General features: G+C 46.6%; 1 protein-coding gene across 1 annotated transcript in view; it reads right to left on the reverse strand.

The window, feature by feature from the left end:
• NBAS (NBAS subunit of NRZ tethering complex) overlaps positions 1-17,827 on the reverse strand; it is a 269,976-nt gene that overhangs the window by 201,702 nt on the left and 50,447 nt on the right. Inside the window, exon 12 of the mRNA XM_060188412.1 lies at positions 11,532-11,600. Coding sequence (XP_060044395.1) covers positions 11,532-11,600 — 69 coding nt within the window. The remainder of the gene's footprint in view (positions 1-11,531; positions 11,601-17,827) is intronic.

The following is a 17,827-nucleotide window of genomic DNA, read 5'->3' on the forward strand; positions in this document are numbered from 1 at the left end:
ACAAGAGAGTCTTCTTTCTAGTCCTACTTGTTCAAATTAATTGTCTGTTGCTAGAAAAACACAAACCACATAGCCCTGTTTCCACAACAAGGAAAGCCACCCACTTCCCATTCAAATGCACATCCGCTAAGAGAGGGCCTGAAGGGGTGTGCCCACAAAGAATAAAATGGACCCGGGGGCAGTCCAGAACCATATTTCTCTAAACATTTCTAGTCCTATTTCTAACTCTGACACCATTTCCCCAAAAAATACTGTCAACCAAACTGCATGTTAGCTGTCAGGCCCCAGCAAAAATTAGTAAAGTCATGGGCTCCTTGGAATAGACCTAAAATAGACCTACCGACCTTTTCCAAAATGGAGACCCCAAATCTCATCTGCTATATTCTTGCCTCTAGGTTCCTGATCATTTAGCAATTTGTTCTGCTTTCTATCTTAATGCTTTCTCAGCCACTAAGTTATAGATGCTACCATGCCTTCCCTGGGCAGAAAACCTCACCAGTGTGAGGTTTTCTGCCCCACTTGGGAAAGATATAAACAGGCCGGAGGTGTGGGTCCACCTGCCAATACCCACGTCCAGCAGAAAAGCAATGACAGAAGCCAGAACTCCTGCCTTCTGCTCCCCATAATGAACCTGGGTCCAGACTCCCAGAGGGGTAAAGAGGGAAGCTTCCGATGAAGGGGATGGGACACAGAACTCTGGTCGTGGGAACTGTGTGGAACTGTTCCCCACTTATCCTATAGTTTTGTCGATCATGATTGAATCAATAAATAAATTTTAAAAACAAAGAGGTGAGGGAGAGACTGTCAGGACACAAGAAGCCTCAGATGCCGGCAGCCCTGCTCTTGGTAGCCGAGCGATGAAGTACAGACTTGGCGGCAGGAAGGCAGGTGAGTCCTGTGTGTTTAACCTGGGGCCTCGGGTGCATCCGGGAATTGAACGGAAATCAGAGCACATGCTGAGACATGGCAGGAAGGCCCAATCCTGTCAAACAGGCACCACACTGGCCTGGTAATTTGCTGTTGAATCTCCCCCTCTCCCTCATGACATACAGCAACACAGCCACAGAGCCACCTGCTGGCTAGACAGCAGAAACCACGCTGAGTGTGCCTACCGGACCCAGCCAGGCCTGGGCAGAGGTGACAGCCGAACACACGAAGATCCTGTGCGCTGTTTTTCTTTTTTTTCTTTCTAGAAGAATCTCTGGGTGTCTATAGCACACAGATTATTTCTATGGGCCACAGAGTAATTTAATATTTCCATAGTAACCGTAAAACAAGCCACAGTTAGGACATCCTGGCGAAATTCTGTGAACAGAGTCTGTAGCTCTCGGAAGTGTGAATTCCTGTTGGATGGGAAAGGACACACAACTGTATGTGTGTGAGTGTGTGTGTGTGAGTGTGTGTGAGTGAGTGTGTGAGTGTGAGTGTGTATGAGTGTGTGTGTGTGTGTGTGTGTGTGAGTGTGTGTGAGTGTGTGTGTGTGAGTGTGTGTGTGTGAGTGAGTGTGTGAGTGTGAGTGTGTATGAGTGTGTGTGTGAGTGTGTGAGTGTGTGTGTGTGTAGAGAGAGAGAGAAAGATTCCACAAAAGAACTGTTAGAATAAATAAATTCAGTAGAGCCTCAGGCTTCAGAGTTCAAAATCAATACACTAAAATTAGCTTTGCCTCTGTATACTAACAGAGAACTACTGGTAAGTGAAATTAAGAAAACAATCTCCTTCGTAATAACACCACAAAGTTTTTAAGAACCAATCTCACTAAACGGGACGCGGTGCTTCATTCATGCATGCAGATGCTTGTACACACTGCAGATTACAGAACATTAATGAAAGAAGATGTCAATCAGTGAGAAGGTATTCTGTGGTCTTGGATGGACAGAATTAAACACGCTAAGATGTCCACGGTATACAAAGCCACCTGGGCAATGGGTAGATAGCATAATAGATAATGGGTAGATAGCATTATGGAAAGGGACTGTCATGCCTGAGGCTCCAAAGTCCCCAGTCCATTCCCCTGCACCACCGTAAGCCACAGCTGAGCAGTGCTCTAGTTAGGGAGGAAGGAAGGAAGGAAGGAAGGAAGGAAGGAAGGAAGGAAGGAAGGAAGGAAGGAAGGAAGGAAGGAAGGAAGGAAGGAAGGAAGCCATCTACATCCATATCACCCTGAACATGCCCGATCTCGTCTGATCTCGGAAGAAAGTATACAAAGCCATCTACAAATTCAATGCAAACCCTGTCAAAATCCCAATGGCATTGTACACAGAAACAGGAACAAAAAAGAATCTAAACTAAGCACAGTGCCACCAAAGAGAGCAAGCATAAAGGCAGGGCCAGGGCCGGCTCCGCGTGCAGAGTGGCACTCCACAGGACCGAGGCCCTTTGTCAAGCACAGGTTGGCACACACAGACAGATGAAAAACAAACAAAAAGGCCTCATATTTGGTTCTCCGTGGTGGCACACCTGGTAGAATGCACACGTTAACATGTCTGAGGTCCCAGGTTCGAGCTCCTGGTCCCCACTTGCAAGGAGAAAGCTTCACCAGTGCATCTCTCTCTCTCTCCCTCCCTCCCTCCCTTCTTCCCTCCTTCCCCCCTCTCTTTCAATTCTAGTCTGTTTCTATAAAATAAATTTAAAATGTTTGTTAATGAATTATATTTTAGAAAGACAAAGTTAGAGGCATCCCACTTCCAGATGTCCACTATGTTTGGAAAGAAAATATCCCAACACTATGGTCTTATAATAAAACAGACACAGAGGTCACTGAGCAGAACAGAGGATCCAGAAACACAGGCACACAGGCCAATTAAACCAGAACAAAGAAGCCGAGAATGCAATGTTAGGAAAGGAGTCGCTCAAAGAGGGACCAGGCAGTGGCGCACCTGGTTAAGCTCACACATTACAGCACGCAAGGACCCGGGTTCAAGCCCCTGGTGCCCACCTGCAGGGGGAAAGCTTCAGGAGTGGAGAAGCAGGGCTGCAGGTGTCTTTCTGTCTCTCTCCCTCTATCTTCCCTGCCCCTCTCAAGTTCATTCTGTCTCCATCCAATAATAAATAAATAAGTAACAATAAAAAGTTGCTTAAAGGAAGGCTGATGAGAAAGCCCAGATGAGCCCAGAACATAGCTAGAGGGTGTTCCTGATGAACTCACGCCACAAACAAAAACACAGGCTAAACGGATAAACACTTGGTTCTTCTTTCATTCTTTTGGCTTTTTTTTTTTTTTTTGGCAGGAGTGGGGTTTACTGGGAGGGGGTTGGACTATACCAAAGGACGGCTCAGCTCGGCTTACGTTGGTGTCAGGGATTAAACTGAGGCCTCAAGTCTCAACCATGAAAGTCTTGGGGAGAGACTGTTGCACTATCTTTCTCAACTAAAAATCTTTAAAAGATTTTTATTTACTTTATTTTATTTATTTATTTATTTATTTATTTATTTATTCATTTTGTGCAAGAGAGAGAGACAGAGACACCAGAGTACCACTGCACTCTAACAGTGGTACCGAGCATGGAACCTGGGACGTCTGAGGACTCAGGCATAGGAGGCTGGCACGTGACACACTGAGCTACCTCTTTTTTTTAAAATATTTATTTATTTCCTTTTTGTTGCCCTTGTTGTTTTATTGTTGTAGTTATTATTATTGCTGTTGATGTTGTCGTTGGATAGGACAGAGAGAAATGGAGAGAGGAGGGGAAGACGGGGAGAGAAAGACACCTGCAGACCTGCTTCACTGCCTATGAAGAGACTCCCCTGAAGGTAGGGAGCCGGGGGCTCGAACCAGGATCCTTCACCAGTCCTTGCGCTTTGCACCACGTGCGTTTAACCTGCTGCGCTACTGCCCGACTACCATTGAGCTACCTCTTAAACCTGGCTGAAAAAGGGAAACCTTAGACCTGAAACCATGAATCCTCGAAGGTAGCGGGAGGAGAGCTCTGTAATATGGATGCAAGCAATGACTGGATTTGATACCAAAAATAAAGATTGAGGAATGAAAAATAAAGAAGTGAGACTCCATAAAACTAAAACCAGCAAGCATGTTTTACCGCGGACTGTACCCAGAGACGCCAAGCCCGAGATGTCAACCCTCCAAATCCAACAACCAGCCACCAAGTCGCAGCCGCTACCATGAGGCCATCCTGCCATCACTGGGCAGACGCCCTCACCCATGTGTCCTCGAGTCCCACCTCCCCAGAGCCCTGCCCCACGAGGGAAAGAGAGAGACAGGCTGGGGGTGTGGATCCACCTGCCAACACCCATGTCCAGCGGAGAGGCAATGACAGAAGCCACAACTCCCACCCTCAACACCCCATAATGAGCCTGAGTCCATGTTCACAGAGGGATAAAAATTGGGAAGCTTGGGGTCTCCAGTCTGGAAAAATCTAGTAGGTCTGATTTAGGTATATTCTAGAGGGTCCATGACTTTGCTGTTTTTGCCTCGCCTGACATCTAACATGCAGGTGGACCCAGGTTATTGTCTGGGGAGATGGTGTTGTAGGTCAAAAAAGGACTAGAAAGTTGGATCAGGGAAGAGAGTAGCTCCCAAATACGGGGACGGTATATAAATATTGTTGACTCTAGACCCCACCAGTCTGATCTGGGACCCATATTCAGCACAGGAGCCTGTGTGACCTCTGAGCATCCCTGTAGGTCTGAGCTCACATTGCCTGGTCACGGCTAGGAACATGCCAGGCTGCACTAATTCCAAAAATTTCCAAAATGGAGACCCCAATCTTCATCTGCATATTCCAGCCTTTAGGTTCATGATTAGTCAACAATTTTTTCTGCTTTCTTTTTTTTTAATATTTATTTTATTTATTTATTCCCTTTTGTTGCCCTTGTTGTTTTATTGTTGTAGTTATTATTGTTGTTGTCATTGTTGGATAGGACAGAGAGAAATGGAGAGAGGAGGGGAAGACAGAGAGGGGGAGAGAAAGACAGACACCTGCAGACCTGCTTCACCGCCTGTGAAGCGACTCCCCTGCAGGTGGGGAGCCGGGGTTCGAACCGGGATCCTTATGCCGGTCCTTGTGCTTTGCGCCACCTGCGCTTAACCCGCTGCGCTGCAGCCCGACTCCCTTTTTTCTGCTTTCTATCTTAACTCTTCTTCAGCCAGCAGGTACCAGATGCTACCATGATGCCAACCCGACTTCCTTGGGCAGACAACCCCACCAGTGTATCTTGGAGCCCCGCATCCCCAGATCCCTGCTCCACTAGGGAAAGAGAGAAACAGGGTGGGAGTCTAGGTTAACCTGCCAACACCCATGTTCAGTGGAGAAGCAATTACTGAAGCCAGACCTTCCACTCCACAATGATCCTGGGTCCATATTACCAGAGGGATAAAAAATAGGGAAGCTATCAAGGGAGGGGGATTGGATAAGTAGCTCTGGGGGTGGGAATTGTGTGGAAATGTACCATTCTTATCCTACAGTCTTGTCAATATTTCCGTTTTATTAATAAAGAAAAAAAAGGGGGGAAGCTTCCCATGGAGGAGATGGGTCTTGGAACACTGGTGCTGGGAGCTGTGCCCCTATTAGCTTACAGTCTTGTTAATCACTATTAAATCACTAATAGAAAATAAAAATTTAAAAAAATAAAAACTAAAACCCTCTGCATAGCAAAGGAAACCATCAACAGAATTAAGGTGAGCCTATGGCACTGGGAGGAGATATTTACAACACACACACACACCTGTGAGGTTGAACCAGCAATTTGGAGATGGTCCTCTTAATCTATTTACCACCCCATCTCAAGTCTCTGCCCAAAAGTTCTCCAGAGATATTCCTCCTACTTCCCTTAGTCTTCCTGTAGCAGGATGATATGAACAAAATGCTATAGAAATTTAAAACGATGACAAGATTTCAACTTCCATCTCTACTTCACATTTATACTAAACCACCAGCCCAAATGTCCACTTGGTCTTTTCTGAATGAAAAGCAGTCATTGGAGACTCTTGTTTAAGGTAGGAATTGTGCCTTCTCTCAGGTACTGCAATCAATCTGGCCTACCAAGCACTTGTTTATTGCTTTTTAATGTTAAATGTCAGATCTTTGTACTGAGGTTAGTTTACGTGGACACCATTTCGCCAATCACCTACTGTCTGTAGAAACCAAATTTAAATGAGTGATTTCCTATTTCCTATTTCACTCGGCCTTTCCGAAGTATAAAATGTATTAATATGAAAGGGCTGAACCCCGGTGCATTCGTTCTAAGTATTTTGACCAACCACAACATTCAAGGAGAAAATAAAGTAAGCTCAATAAAAGGTGAGCTCACAGGGAATGAATGTTCTTCTAACAATCAAGAATTATTTATTGAGTATTACAAATTCAATATTATATACTTATGCCAGGCACCGTTTCCCACTCTGAAGAGGCGGCAGTGAACAAAATAAGCAGGATCCTCTTCCCTCAAGGAGCTCCGTGAATAGTCTGCAGCTCAGACATCCGGCCAAAAAAATAAATGGCCCAGATCAATTTCCAAATAAAGTTGTTTTTAAAAGCCAAGTTAACAACCTGAGTTAAAAGAGAGGAAGAGAGAGAGAAAAAGAAAAACTGCAAAATTATGTGAGGAAGAAATGCCTAGTAGCACAAGGTTCTTGTGAGAATGTGAAGATATTTGGAAACTAGAGACTATTCGTAATGAGAAGGAATTACTGGATAATTTCTTTTACATATATTTTCTTTATTTTAATGAGAGGGAGACAGAGACAGAGTAAAGATACATAGAGAGAGATATACCAGAGCACTACTCAGCTAGGGACTGAACCTGGGACCCTGGAACCTCAGGATGAGAGTCTTGCATAACCATTATGCTATCTTCCCAGTTCAATTACTTAATAGTTTCCAAAAGACTTTTTAACATTAAAAATTATAACACTAAAAATGAATGCCTCGGGGCTGAGCGGTGGCACACAGGGTTAAGCACACATAGTACAAAGCGCAAAGACCAGCATAAGGATCCTGGTTCGACCCCCCGGCTCCCCACCGGCAGGGGATCACTTCACAAGCGGTGAAGCAGGTGTGCAGGTGTCTTTCTCTCTCCTTCTCTGTCTCCCCCTCTCTGCTCAAGTTCTCTCTGGACCACACAATAAAAAAAACTGTATATTTTCAAAATATTTATTTATTCCCCTTTGTTGCCCTTTTTGTTTTTATTGTTGTAGTTGTTGTTACTGATGTCGTCGTTGTTGGATAGGACAGAGAGAAATGGAGAGAGGAGGGGAAGACAGGGAGGCAGAGAGAAAGACAGACACCTGCAGACCTGCTTTACCACCTGTGAAGCGACTCCCCTGCATGTGGGGAGCCGGGGGCTCGAACCGGGATCCTTATGCCAGTCCTTGCCCTTTGCGTCACCTGTGCTTAACCTGCTGCGCCACCTCCTGACTCCCAAAAAAAAAATGTTTTTAAACGGCGTCCAGGAGCAGTGGATTCACAGTGCTGGCACCTAGCCCAGCAGTAATCCTGGAGGCAAAAGAAATCAATGCCCCATAATTACCTCTGACCTAAGGCCCACTGAATATATAAACATAAGATTCAAATATTTATTTGAAGGCATTAGTTTCAGAGTACTGATTTCATAAAGTCTTTCAGAAAGTCCTCGTCGTTAGGGGCCAGGCAGCGGCTCCCAGCCGCGCGCACACATTAGCACGGGCAAGGAGCTGGCTCAGGCCCCTGGTCCCGGCTGCACGGGGAAAGCTTCAAGAGTGCTAGAACAGGGTTGTCGGCGGCTCTCTGGCTCCCCCAGCCCTCTCAATTTCTCTGTTTCTACCCAATAAATAACAAATAAATAGTAAATCAAATAGTTTAGTTCCTGAAAATAGTTACTTAAAAAATAGTTAAGGCAACCGGCCTGACGTACGTCACGAAGAGAAGACTCTTCAGAAGTTGCTTTCTCTTCTCTCAATTCGTATCATAACATTGCATCCTCCAATCGCAACCTAATCAACACAACGAGTGCCACCCCAGCATGCTTCACTTCAGACTGTGTCCAGAGACTTCAGGTGTGGAATGACTACCCTTCAGCTTCATTACTCGGGTGAGACCTTTCCTTTCTCTAATTAGTATTCTCTAATTCCATTCCAGGAGGTTCACTTCCTAACAAAGTCTCCAAACCTATATATAGACCAGGTCCCCTGAGATAGAGCATATGTTCACACGTATCCATAAACTAGGGCAAAATATATACCTGAAAGCAAAAGTACACAAGAGTCTGCAGTGAGTACCCCCCAACACTTCATCTGCACTATTCCAGCCTTCAGGTCTATGATTGTTCAACAATTTGTTTGACTTTGTATGTTAACTCTCTTTTCAGCCACCAGGTTCCAGATGCTACCATGATGCCAACCAGACTTCCCTGGACAGACAACCCCACCAATGTGTCCTGGAGCACTGCTTCCCCAGATCCCTGCCCCCCTAGGGAAAGAGAGGCAGGCTGGGGTATGGATTGACCAGTCAACATCCATGCTCAGCGGGGAAGCAATTACAGAAGCCAGACTTTCCACCTTCTGCAACCCACAACAACCCTGGGTCCACACTCCCAGAGGGATAAAGAATAGGGAAGCTATCAGAGAAGGGGATGGGATACGGAGTTCTGGTGGTGGGAACTGTGTGGAGTTGTACCCCTCCTATCCTACGGTTTTGTTAATGTCTCCTTTTTTTAATAAATAAATAAGAAGTTGCTTTCTTCTCCTCCTTCCTTCTGCTCAGTCACAGAGCACTCATTAGCACAGAGACGAGCAGGGGTCAGGCAGAGCACGTACCATGAAGCGCAAGGACTCGTGCAAGGATCCAGGTTCAAGCCCCCTGCAGGGGGGAGGCTTTAGAAGCTGTGAGGTAAGTCTGCAGGTATCTCTCTGTCTCTCTCCCTCTCTCTCTCCCCTCCTCTCTCAATTTCTCTCTGTCCTATCCAATAAAATGGAAAAAAATGGCCTCCAGGAGCAGTGGATTCATTGTGCCAGCATGGAGCCCCAGCAATAACCCTGGAGGCCGATAGAAATTTAAAAAGGGTGAGGCGCTGGCGTACCTGGTTAAACGCTCACATCACAGTGCACAAGGACCAGGGTTCAAGCCCCTGGTCCCTGCCTGCAGGGACAAAACTTCCCAGACAGGAAACAGGGCTGAAGATGTCTTTCTGTTTCCCTCTCTATCTCCCCCTCTCCTCTCAAGTTTTCTCTGTTCTACCCAATAATAAATAAAATATTTTTAAAAAGAAAGAAAAGGTAGTCAGGCGGTGGCGCAGCAGGTTAAGCGCATGTGGCACAAAGCACAAGGACCGTGGAAGGATCCCAGTTTGAGCCCCCGGCTCCCCACCTGCAGGGGAGTCGCTTCCCAGGCGGTGAAGCAGGTCTGCAGGTGTCTGTCTTTCTCTCCCCCTCTGTCTTCCCCTCCTCTCTCCATTTCGCTCTGTCCTATCCAAACAATGACGACATTAACAAAAACAATTATAACTACAACAATAAAGCAACAAGGGCAACAAAAGGGAATGAATAAATAAATAAATATTTTTTAAAAAGAAAGAAAAGAGGAAAAGAGAGTTGCTCCACACGGAAGAATGAACAGCAGCGAGGGTAACAGTAACACACGACCTGGAGGCCCCTGGATGGATGACAAAGTGGAAACATCCACTGTCTGCATTTTAAAAAGTCAGCAATAAACGAATCAACAACAACTGACACATGCATGGCAGTAAATACAGCTGATACATGCATGACGGGGTGCAAAGGAGTCTTAGCGACCAGCTGCCAAATCATTCTCCCACAGAATGGATTCTCACTCTATTTGGTTCAAGTAATAGATATCCCGGTTCTAACCCCAGCTCCCCACGTGCAGGGGAGTCGCTTCACAGGCGGTGAAGCAGGTCTGCAGGTGTCTGTCTTTCTCTCCCTCTCTGTCTTCCCCTCCTCTCTCCATTTCTCTCTGTCCTATCCAACAATGACAACATCAATAACAACAATAACTACAACAATAAAAAAAACAAGGGCAACAAAAAGGAAATAAATAAAATATTTAAAGGAAAAAAAAGTAACAGAAACATCCGGAGTTTCTGAGCCTCAGACTCCAGTAGGACAAGCTTTCCCGCAGCTCTCACTCAGGCTGTCGAGGCCCGTGAGCGTGCCGGCCCTGGACGGTGGAGTCCAGCGATCACCCAGAGTCCCGAGCGACGCCTCTACAGCTCAGTGCTGCCTGTCCTGCGCCCCCAGAGCAAGGCCTCCTGACACCGCAGGGGCTGCAGCATGGATACTGCTGCAGCTTTAGACACTTGTTGGCTTGTCTGTTTGTTTGAAGCATAGAATATCATATAATGTATCATTCCTTTGTTTCCTACTTTTTTTTATTGGAAGGTTCACGGTTATGGCCACTTCTCTCTCCCCCCGCCTCACCAGACGACGTGCTCTCTGGGGAGGCCAAGTCCACGTCCTCTGTCCGCTTGCTCTCAGCTGTGATACTGCACGGTACTCATAGTGCTGCTGGCTGACTGAGGGAACGAGGAAAAGACAGGAGCCTGCAAGTGCTCAGAGCCTCGTTATGGGCAGCAGGATAAAAGAATGAGTCCTGGGGATGCTTCGAGGTGTCATTTAACTAGCATCAGACTGGAGACAATGTGTCCCCATATCCGTGCTTCTGAGCCTTTGTTCTTCTCTGTGCACGGTCGCTGACTGAGAGACAGTTCAGCACAACGGTGGTACTCAGAGCCCAGGATAAATGTGTCTTATTTCACAGTAGTGATAAGTGTAGATTTTAGGAAGAATTTAAAAAAAAAATTAAATATATTGTCAACAAGCATACAAAATTCACAAGGAAGATCAAATACAAAAATATCAAGATGTATAATGCCCAAAAGCACTAAATTCAGTCTTTAAATTTCTTTTTTGATTTTCTTTTTTTCCTCCAGGGGCTCAGTGCCTACACAATGGACCACTGCTCCTGGAAGACATTTTCTCCATTTCTGGATAGGAGAGAGAGAAATTGAGAGGAGAAAGAGGAGAGAGGGAGGGAAAAGATAGACACGGGGGGGGGGGGGTGATGCACCCGATTGAGAGCACATGTTGCAGTGCATAAGGACCTGGGTCCAAGCCCCCGGTCCCCAAGTGATGAAGCAGTGTTGCAAGTGCCTCTCTTTCCCTCTATCAACCCCTTCCCTCTTAATTTCTGGCTGTCTTTATCCAGTAAATAAATATAATTTGAGAGAGAGAGAGAGAGAGACTGCAGACCTGCTTCACCACTTGTAAAACATCCCCCTTGCAGGTAGGGAGCCAGGGGCTTGAACCTGAATTCTGGTGGGGGTCCTTACACTGAGTACCGTGTGTGCTCCCAGCCCCCTCAATTTCCTGTATGAAGATAAAAACAAATAAAAATAAAGCAAAATCCATCAGTGTGCAGTGAACAGTTCTGTGAATGCTTATGGACAAAAGTATCAAGTCAGCACATAATTAAGAACACACCTAAGGATCTGGAAAACACAAAAAGTTCATTAAATTTTGTGTGTAAAGATACTTCACTGAAAATGCTTGAGAAGTACAAAGTCAAGCTAATTCGCATTACCTGTTCTTGCCTCTGGTGAGAGTATAACTTGATACTTAAGAACTTTAATAATCCCAGCGTCTTTGGCACCTGCAGGAGAAAAAACATCGAAGAAGAAATCATGAAGTGTTCTCTCACTGAGTACAGCCCTGTTATCACTAGAAGGAAAATAAAAACTCTACCAAACCTAGAAGTTTAAGAAATGGTTTAAAAAAAAATCAGTAATTGTCAAAGACCTTCCTGAGATTCTGTTATTGTCACTGGGCCTTCACCACTCAGGGCCATCTTTTTCAGAGAGAGAGAGAGAGAGAGATAGAGAGAGATAGAGATAGAGAGAGAGAGAGAGAGAGAGACAGTCTGAAAGACACCACAGCACCAACATTTCCCCCAGTGATGTGGGGTCCTCCACATGACAAAGCAGGCACCTGCCTCGAGCTGTCTTGCAGATACAGATTTCAGTCTGCAAGAGAGGAAGGAAGGAAGGAAGGAAGGAAGGAAGGAAGGAAGGAAGGAAGGAAGGAAGGGAGGGAGGGAGGGAGGGAAGGAGGAAGGAAAAGATCCTAGAACCAGAAAATCTTACAAAATATCCCCATAGCCAAAGGAATTTACAATATGTACACAAGTCTAGTACATTCTATGCAGATCAGAACTCACTCTAGGCTCTTTCCAAATGAGATTGCCCGACCCCCCCCCCCCCCCCCCGCGCCTGGTCTGTTCAACCTCAAGTTTAGATATGTAAGAATTTTGTGAGAAGCTGGGTTGTAAATGACAATGAGCATGTAAGGTCATTTCTTGTCTGCCTACCTTCTCCCCTAAACTACGTGGTCCTGGCTTCATCTGTAGTAGCACAGATGTTTTGGATCCACTCTCCCCCTTCCAATAAAATGGTAAAAAAAAAAAAAAATACAATAAATAAATAAAGGGTACTAATGTGTAAAGAATGCATGCTTTCACTGGAGAAGGGAGAAGAAAGGACAGGGAATGCAGGAAGCGCCAAGAAGGAGATGAAGCCAGTGTACGTGTCGGCATTTCCAAACACCGGCGCGACTGGTGGCTGGTCAAGTATTCGGAAGGCAGTGATTTCAGTGAAATTGACAGTGGCAGTTTCGCCTTGAGATACATTCAAGAGAGGATGGAAAAAAAGGAACTTAGGAAGTGGAAGGTAGTACGATTCAAGGAGGTCTAGGCCTCCCCCCACCCAAAAATAAATACATAAATACATAAATAAATAAATACAGTTTTCACAATGGGAACTAACTGCACACTCACTGCCAGCTACTCAGTCTTACAGGCAGCAAAATTCAGTGTGGGAGCAACGCCCTTCAGTGAGCCGAACAAAGTGGGAGCCGGAGCACAAGCTACGGGCAGCCAGGGCGAGGCCATAGCTGAGTGGTTCAGTGAACAGGCCACACCAACATGGGACAAGGGGGCCGGCGGGGGCGCAGCTGACCAGTTGCTCGCATGTTACAGCGCACCAGGTCCCAGGTTCGAGCCCCTGGTCCCCACCTGCAGGGGGAAAGCTTCACCAGAGGTGAAGCAGGGCTGCAGGTGTCTCTCTGTCTCTCCATCTCTATCTTCCGCGCTCTTCTGCAACTTCTATTTGCTCAGGGGAGTGGAGTCCCTCTGATTCCAAATAGGATTCCACAAAGCCTGTTTTCTGTACACAATAATATTCCATAATGGCAGGCAGCCACAACATTAACATTTTTTTTTAAAAAAGGTTTATTTATTTATTTATTTTGCCTCCAGGGTTATTGCTGGGCTCGGTGCCTGCACCACTGCTCCTGGAGGCCATTTCCCCCCCTTTTGTTGCCCTTGTTGTTGTAGCTTCATTGTGGTTATTATTATTGCCATTGTTGATGTTGTTCGTTGTTGGACAGGACAGAGAGAAATGGAGTGAGGAGGGGAAGACAGAGAGGGGAGAGAAAGATAGACACCTGCAGACCTGCTTCACCGCCTGGGAAGCGACTCCCCTGCAGGTGGGGAGCCGGGGACTCGAACCGGGATCCTTACACCGGTCCTTGTGCTTTGCGCCACATGCGCTTAACTCACTGCACCACCGCCCGACCCCCCCCAAAAGGTTTATTTTTATACTTTTTACAAAATTATAATCTGAAAATAAAAAACAATTCTGTAACTCCCTTTGTGGCTTGTCTAATGGGGAGAAGAAACCAGAGCATCACTCTGGAACGTGCAGTGGTGGGGATCGAACTTGGGGCCTTGTGCTTGAGAATCCAAGGCTTTCTTGATCCGTTACACAATCTCCTAGGTCACTAGCTCATCAGATTTCTTCACCTGTGATCCCTGCAAAAGACTTAGTACACAGTGGGGAGTAGTGAGCTCCAGTCCCAACTCAGCCCTCCGACTGCAGAGCCTGGGTCCTCTCCTTCCCTCGTCACCGAACTCGCCCCTGCTCTACGGCCTGGCCCACTGCCTTTGTCTGAGGACGTAGCTGTCTGCTGCAACAGAATCAGTTCCGTGAGGACTCCTACCTTGCTGTTCCCCTGACCTGGGGCACTGATTCAATACTGAATAAATGAGTAAATACAACGCTCTCACCTAGATGGCACTGGCATTAATTCGGGAACTTTGATCAGTGCACATATTGAATGCTGCAACCTAGCAGCCTTGTGAGAGATGAGAATGTCTGTCCGCAGCTTTTCTGGTCAATATCTGCCCCAAAAGAGCAGCAGCCTTACACAAACAATACGAGGTGATCGGGTAAGAGCCGCTGCAGCCGCCTGACAGGAGGAACTAATCCAATACTCGCGGATTACTGGAGGCAGGAGGCTGGGTGGAGCAACTGTTGGTTCAGCTGCGAGACACGTTTAAAAGCTGCTAGCGTGATTGACACACACCTGCGGCATTTCACGAAGTCAGTCAGACGGCAGAACTGTTCCATTTGCAATCCAATATTTTCCCCACTTTATTTTACTCCTGCACAAGCAATTTGCTTTTTTTTTCTTTTCCTTTTTTTAAATTAATTTTTGTATTTATAAAAAGGAAACATTGACTAAACCATAGGATAAGAGAGGTACCACTTCACACAATTCCCACCACCAGAACTCTATATCCCATCCCCTCTCCTGATAGCTTTCCTAAGAGGTTACGGTATCAAAGCTTCGTGCCGGAAAGGCAAGGGCCAGGCATAGCACAGCGGAGCTCAGCACTTCAGCAATGAGCAAAGCAAAAGGTCAAGAAGCATTAAGAAAGGATTCACGGGGGGACGGGTGGTAGCACAGCGGGTTAAGCGCACATGGTGCCAAGCACAAGGACCGGTGTAAGGATCCCGGTTCGAGCCCCCGGCTCCCCACCTGCAGGGGAGTCGCTTCACAGGCAGTGAAACAGGTCTGCAGGTGTCTGTCTTTCTCTCCCCCTCTCTGTCTTCCCCTCCTCTCTCCATCTCTCTCTGGCCTTCCAACAACAACAGCTATAACAACAATAACGGAAAAAGAAAAAAAAAACACCAACAACAAGGGCAACAAAAATGGGAAAAATAGCCTCCAGGAGCAGAACATTCATGGTGCAGGCACCAAACCCCAGCAATAACCCTGGAGGCAAAAAAAAAAAAAAAAAAGGAAAGAGAAGAAAAGAAAAGAAGGGATTCATGACAGCTAGCTATATTCCTTCACTTTCTGTTTCCCAGATGACTGTCACAATGGACTGGCTTATACTATCCTGAGAGGAACTTGCCACAGCACTCTGTTTAAGATGTGTGTTTTCACTGCCGTTCACTTCACTGGAGAAATGTCGTCACAGTCACACACAACTTTTGTCACTGCCACCGGGATCACCACTGGGACGCAGGACGTGCACTGCTGGTCTGCCACTCCTGAGGAGCAGTCCTTCCTTTCTCCTCTTTCCTATTTTTATATGACTGGACAGAGAGAAACAGGGAAAGAGAAAGACAGACACCTGCAGACAGGCTTCGCTGCTCATCAAGTGTCCCCCTGCAGGCGGGGAGCAGAGTCTCAAGCCGGGTCCTTGCGCACGGCAACAGGTACTCAGCCAAGTGTGCCATTCTCCGGCTCCCACACTCCTTGTTTTGTTTATTCTTTCCCTCAATCTCTAATCTTGACAGATGTCACAGATACTGAAGAGCTGAAAGCATTATTCAGTAAAGCACCAGTATAGCGGGCCATGTCTATGTGTCTGTCTGTGTGCGTGTGTGGAGACATATACATGGTAGGACAATGTGAGAGCATGGTAGAGCACAGGGGACTCCCCCAACCTTGGGATGGAGGTCTGAAAAGGTACCCCGCTTGTCAGCCTCTCCCTTTCAGGGGTAGAGCTTGGAGGGAAAAGCTTTCCTGACTCAGCTCCTCCTTGTCGGTCTCCCAGGCTTCACAGAGGCCTGCAACCTCTCACACTTAACTCATCCCCCTGCTACAAACCAAATGGTTGCCTGCTTGAAAGTTCACTATAAGTTCACCATCTTTGATCACATACAAACTACAGTCCATCACCCTGCCTTGTCAATAACCTTACAGTAAGATGCCCCCACGCCTTATTTCCTCATTCTTTGATCACTACGTCTTACATCAATCTGCTGTTCTTCTCTGCTTTATCTCACTCTGCTGGCTTAATCACCATGTTTTTCTTAATACCTTTAGTTAATTAACATCTTTTGCCTCATGGTAACTAATCATCCAGACCTTTCACTACCCCTATCAATTCTCATCATTCCTTGGCCCTCCCATGTAAGGGTACTGACCTTTCGGAAACCCATGATTATTGACATACATGAAAAGTGTTCTTTGTCCCACAATGCTATATAAGCCTTGTCTTTTTCTGAATAAATCGGATTGTTCATACCTGAGTTTCCCCTGACTGGTCCCTTCTGTTTTGCGCAATCTCTTGAATTGGCAACGGGGAGGCCGGTTGGCTTATCTCTGTTGTTGCAAGGCCACCCACGCAAGCGCCAGCAATACACATATAGATGAGACCTTTATCAATTATATTTACAGCCTTTCTCTCCCCCTCCTCCCTCTCTATCCCTGTTTAAAATTACACGCTGGCTGGATCAGAAGGCGGATGAGGACGTTACCGCAGATGTCAAAGAATATGCCCAGTATGTATAAATAGCTCCTGTCTGACTCATTTTGATGTAAGTCATGTACACCAACCACAGCAGAACCTTGCCGGGCACTGATCTACACCTCTGCTTTCAGATGACAGTTTTGAGAAGGGGCTCAACAGAAACTCTGTCACATGTACGTTCCACCAAGCGCACCACCAACTGGCCCCTTCGTTCACGCCGCAATAGCCAGCACGGCCTAGGCTATAGCTGAGTGGTTCAATGAACGGGACAAGGGGGCTAGCGGGGGCGCAGCTGACCATTTGCTCGCATGTTACAGCGCACCAGGTCCCAGGTTCGAGCCCCCGGTCCCCACCTGCAGGGGGAAAGCTTCACCAGTGGTGAAGCAGGGTTGCAGGTGTCTCTCTGTCTCTCCATCTCTATCTTCCCCTTCCCTCTCAATGTTGTCTCAGTCCTGACAAATTGAAAAATAGTAACAATGAGATGATTTCTTTTTAATGTGGAAAAGTCCTTTTATGAGAAGATGCTGGCCCGAGCTTGTACATGAATCCCGCCACTGGCTTCTGCTGCCCCAGGACAAGTTGCAGCGACTGCACCGTCCCCCTCATGAGACTGGATCAGGAGCAGCACGTGCTTCAAAGGGCTGCCACGACGTAGAGGAGCTAACACACAAAGACGCTCAGCAGAGTGGCCGGCACAGCAAATGTGCTGAACAACTGCTGGTGTTAAAATCAGCATGGGGGAGAGATAGAACCGCCGTGGGTCTGACTCTTCTCCTATCTGGACATGTGGTTACTAAAAATGGGACGACCTTACAGTATCTCAATACCGTAAGCACTAGACAACGACCTTAAACATTCATGAAGTAAGGGAGCCGGGAGGTAGCGCAGCGGGTTAAGCGCATATGGCACAAAGCGCAAAGACCTGCGTAAGGATCCCGGTTCAAGCTCCCGGCTCCCCACCTGCAGGGGAGTCACTTCACAGGCAGTGAAGCAGGTCTGCAGGTGTTTGTCTTTCTCTCCCCCTCTCTGTCTTCCCCTTCTCTCTCCATTCCTCTCTGTCCTGTCCAGCAGCGACAGCATCAATAATAACAGTAACAATAAAAACAAGGGCAACGAAAAAAAGGGAAAATAAATAAATACAATAAAACAAAATTTAAAAAAAAATTTTATGAATCAAGACGGGTCCTGAAATGAGAGCAGCCTAGAGTGTCCCAACTGTGACCATGGGCTGTGAGCTCAGACTGGCAGGGACTCAGAAGTCACACAGGATCCTGTGC

The sequence above is a fragment of the Erinaceus europaeus genome, chromosome 3 (assembly GCF_950295315.1).
Source record: "Erinaceus europaeus chromosome 3, mEriEur2.1, whole genome shotgun sequence".
NCBI classification, from domain to species: Eukaryota; Metazoa; Chordata; class Mammalia; order Eulipotyphla; family Erinaceidae; genus Erinaceus; species Erinaceus europaeus.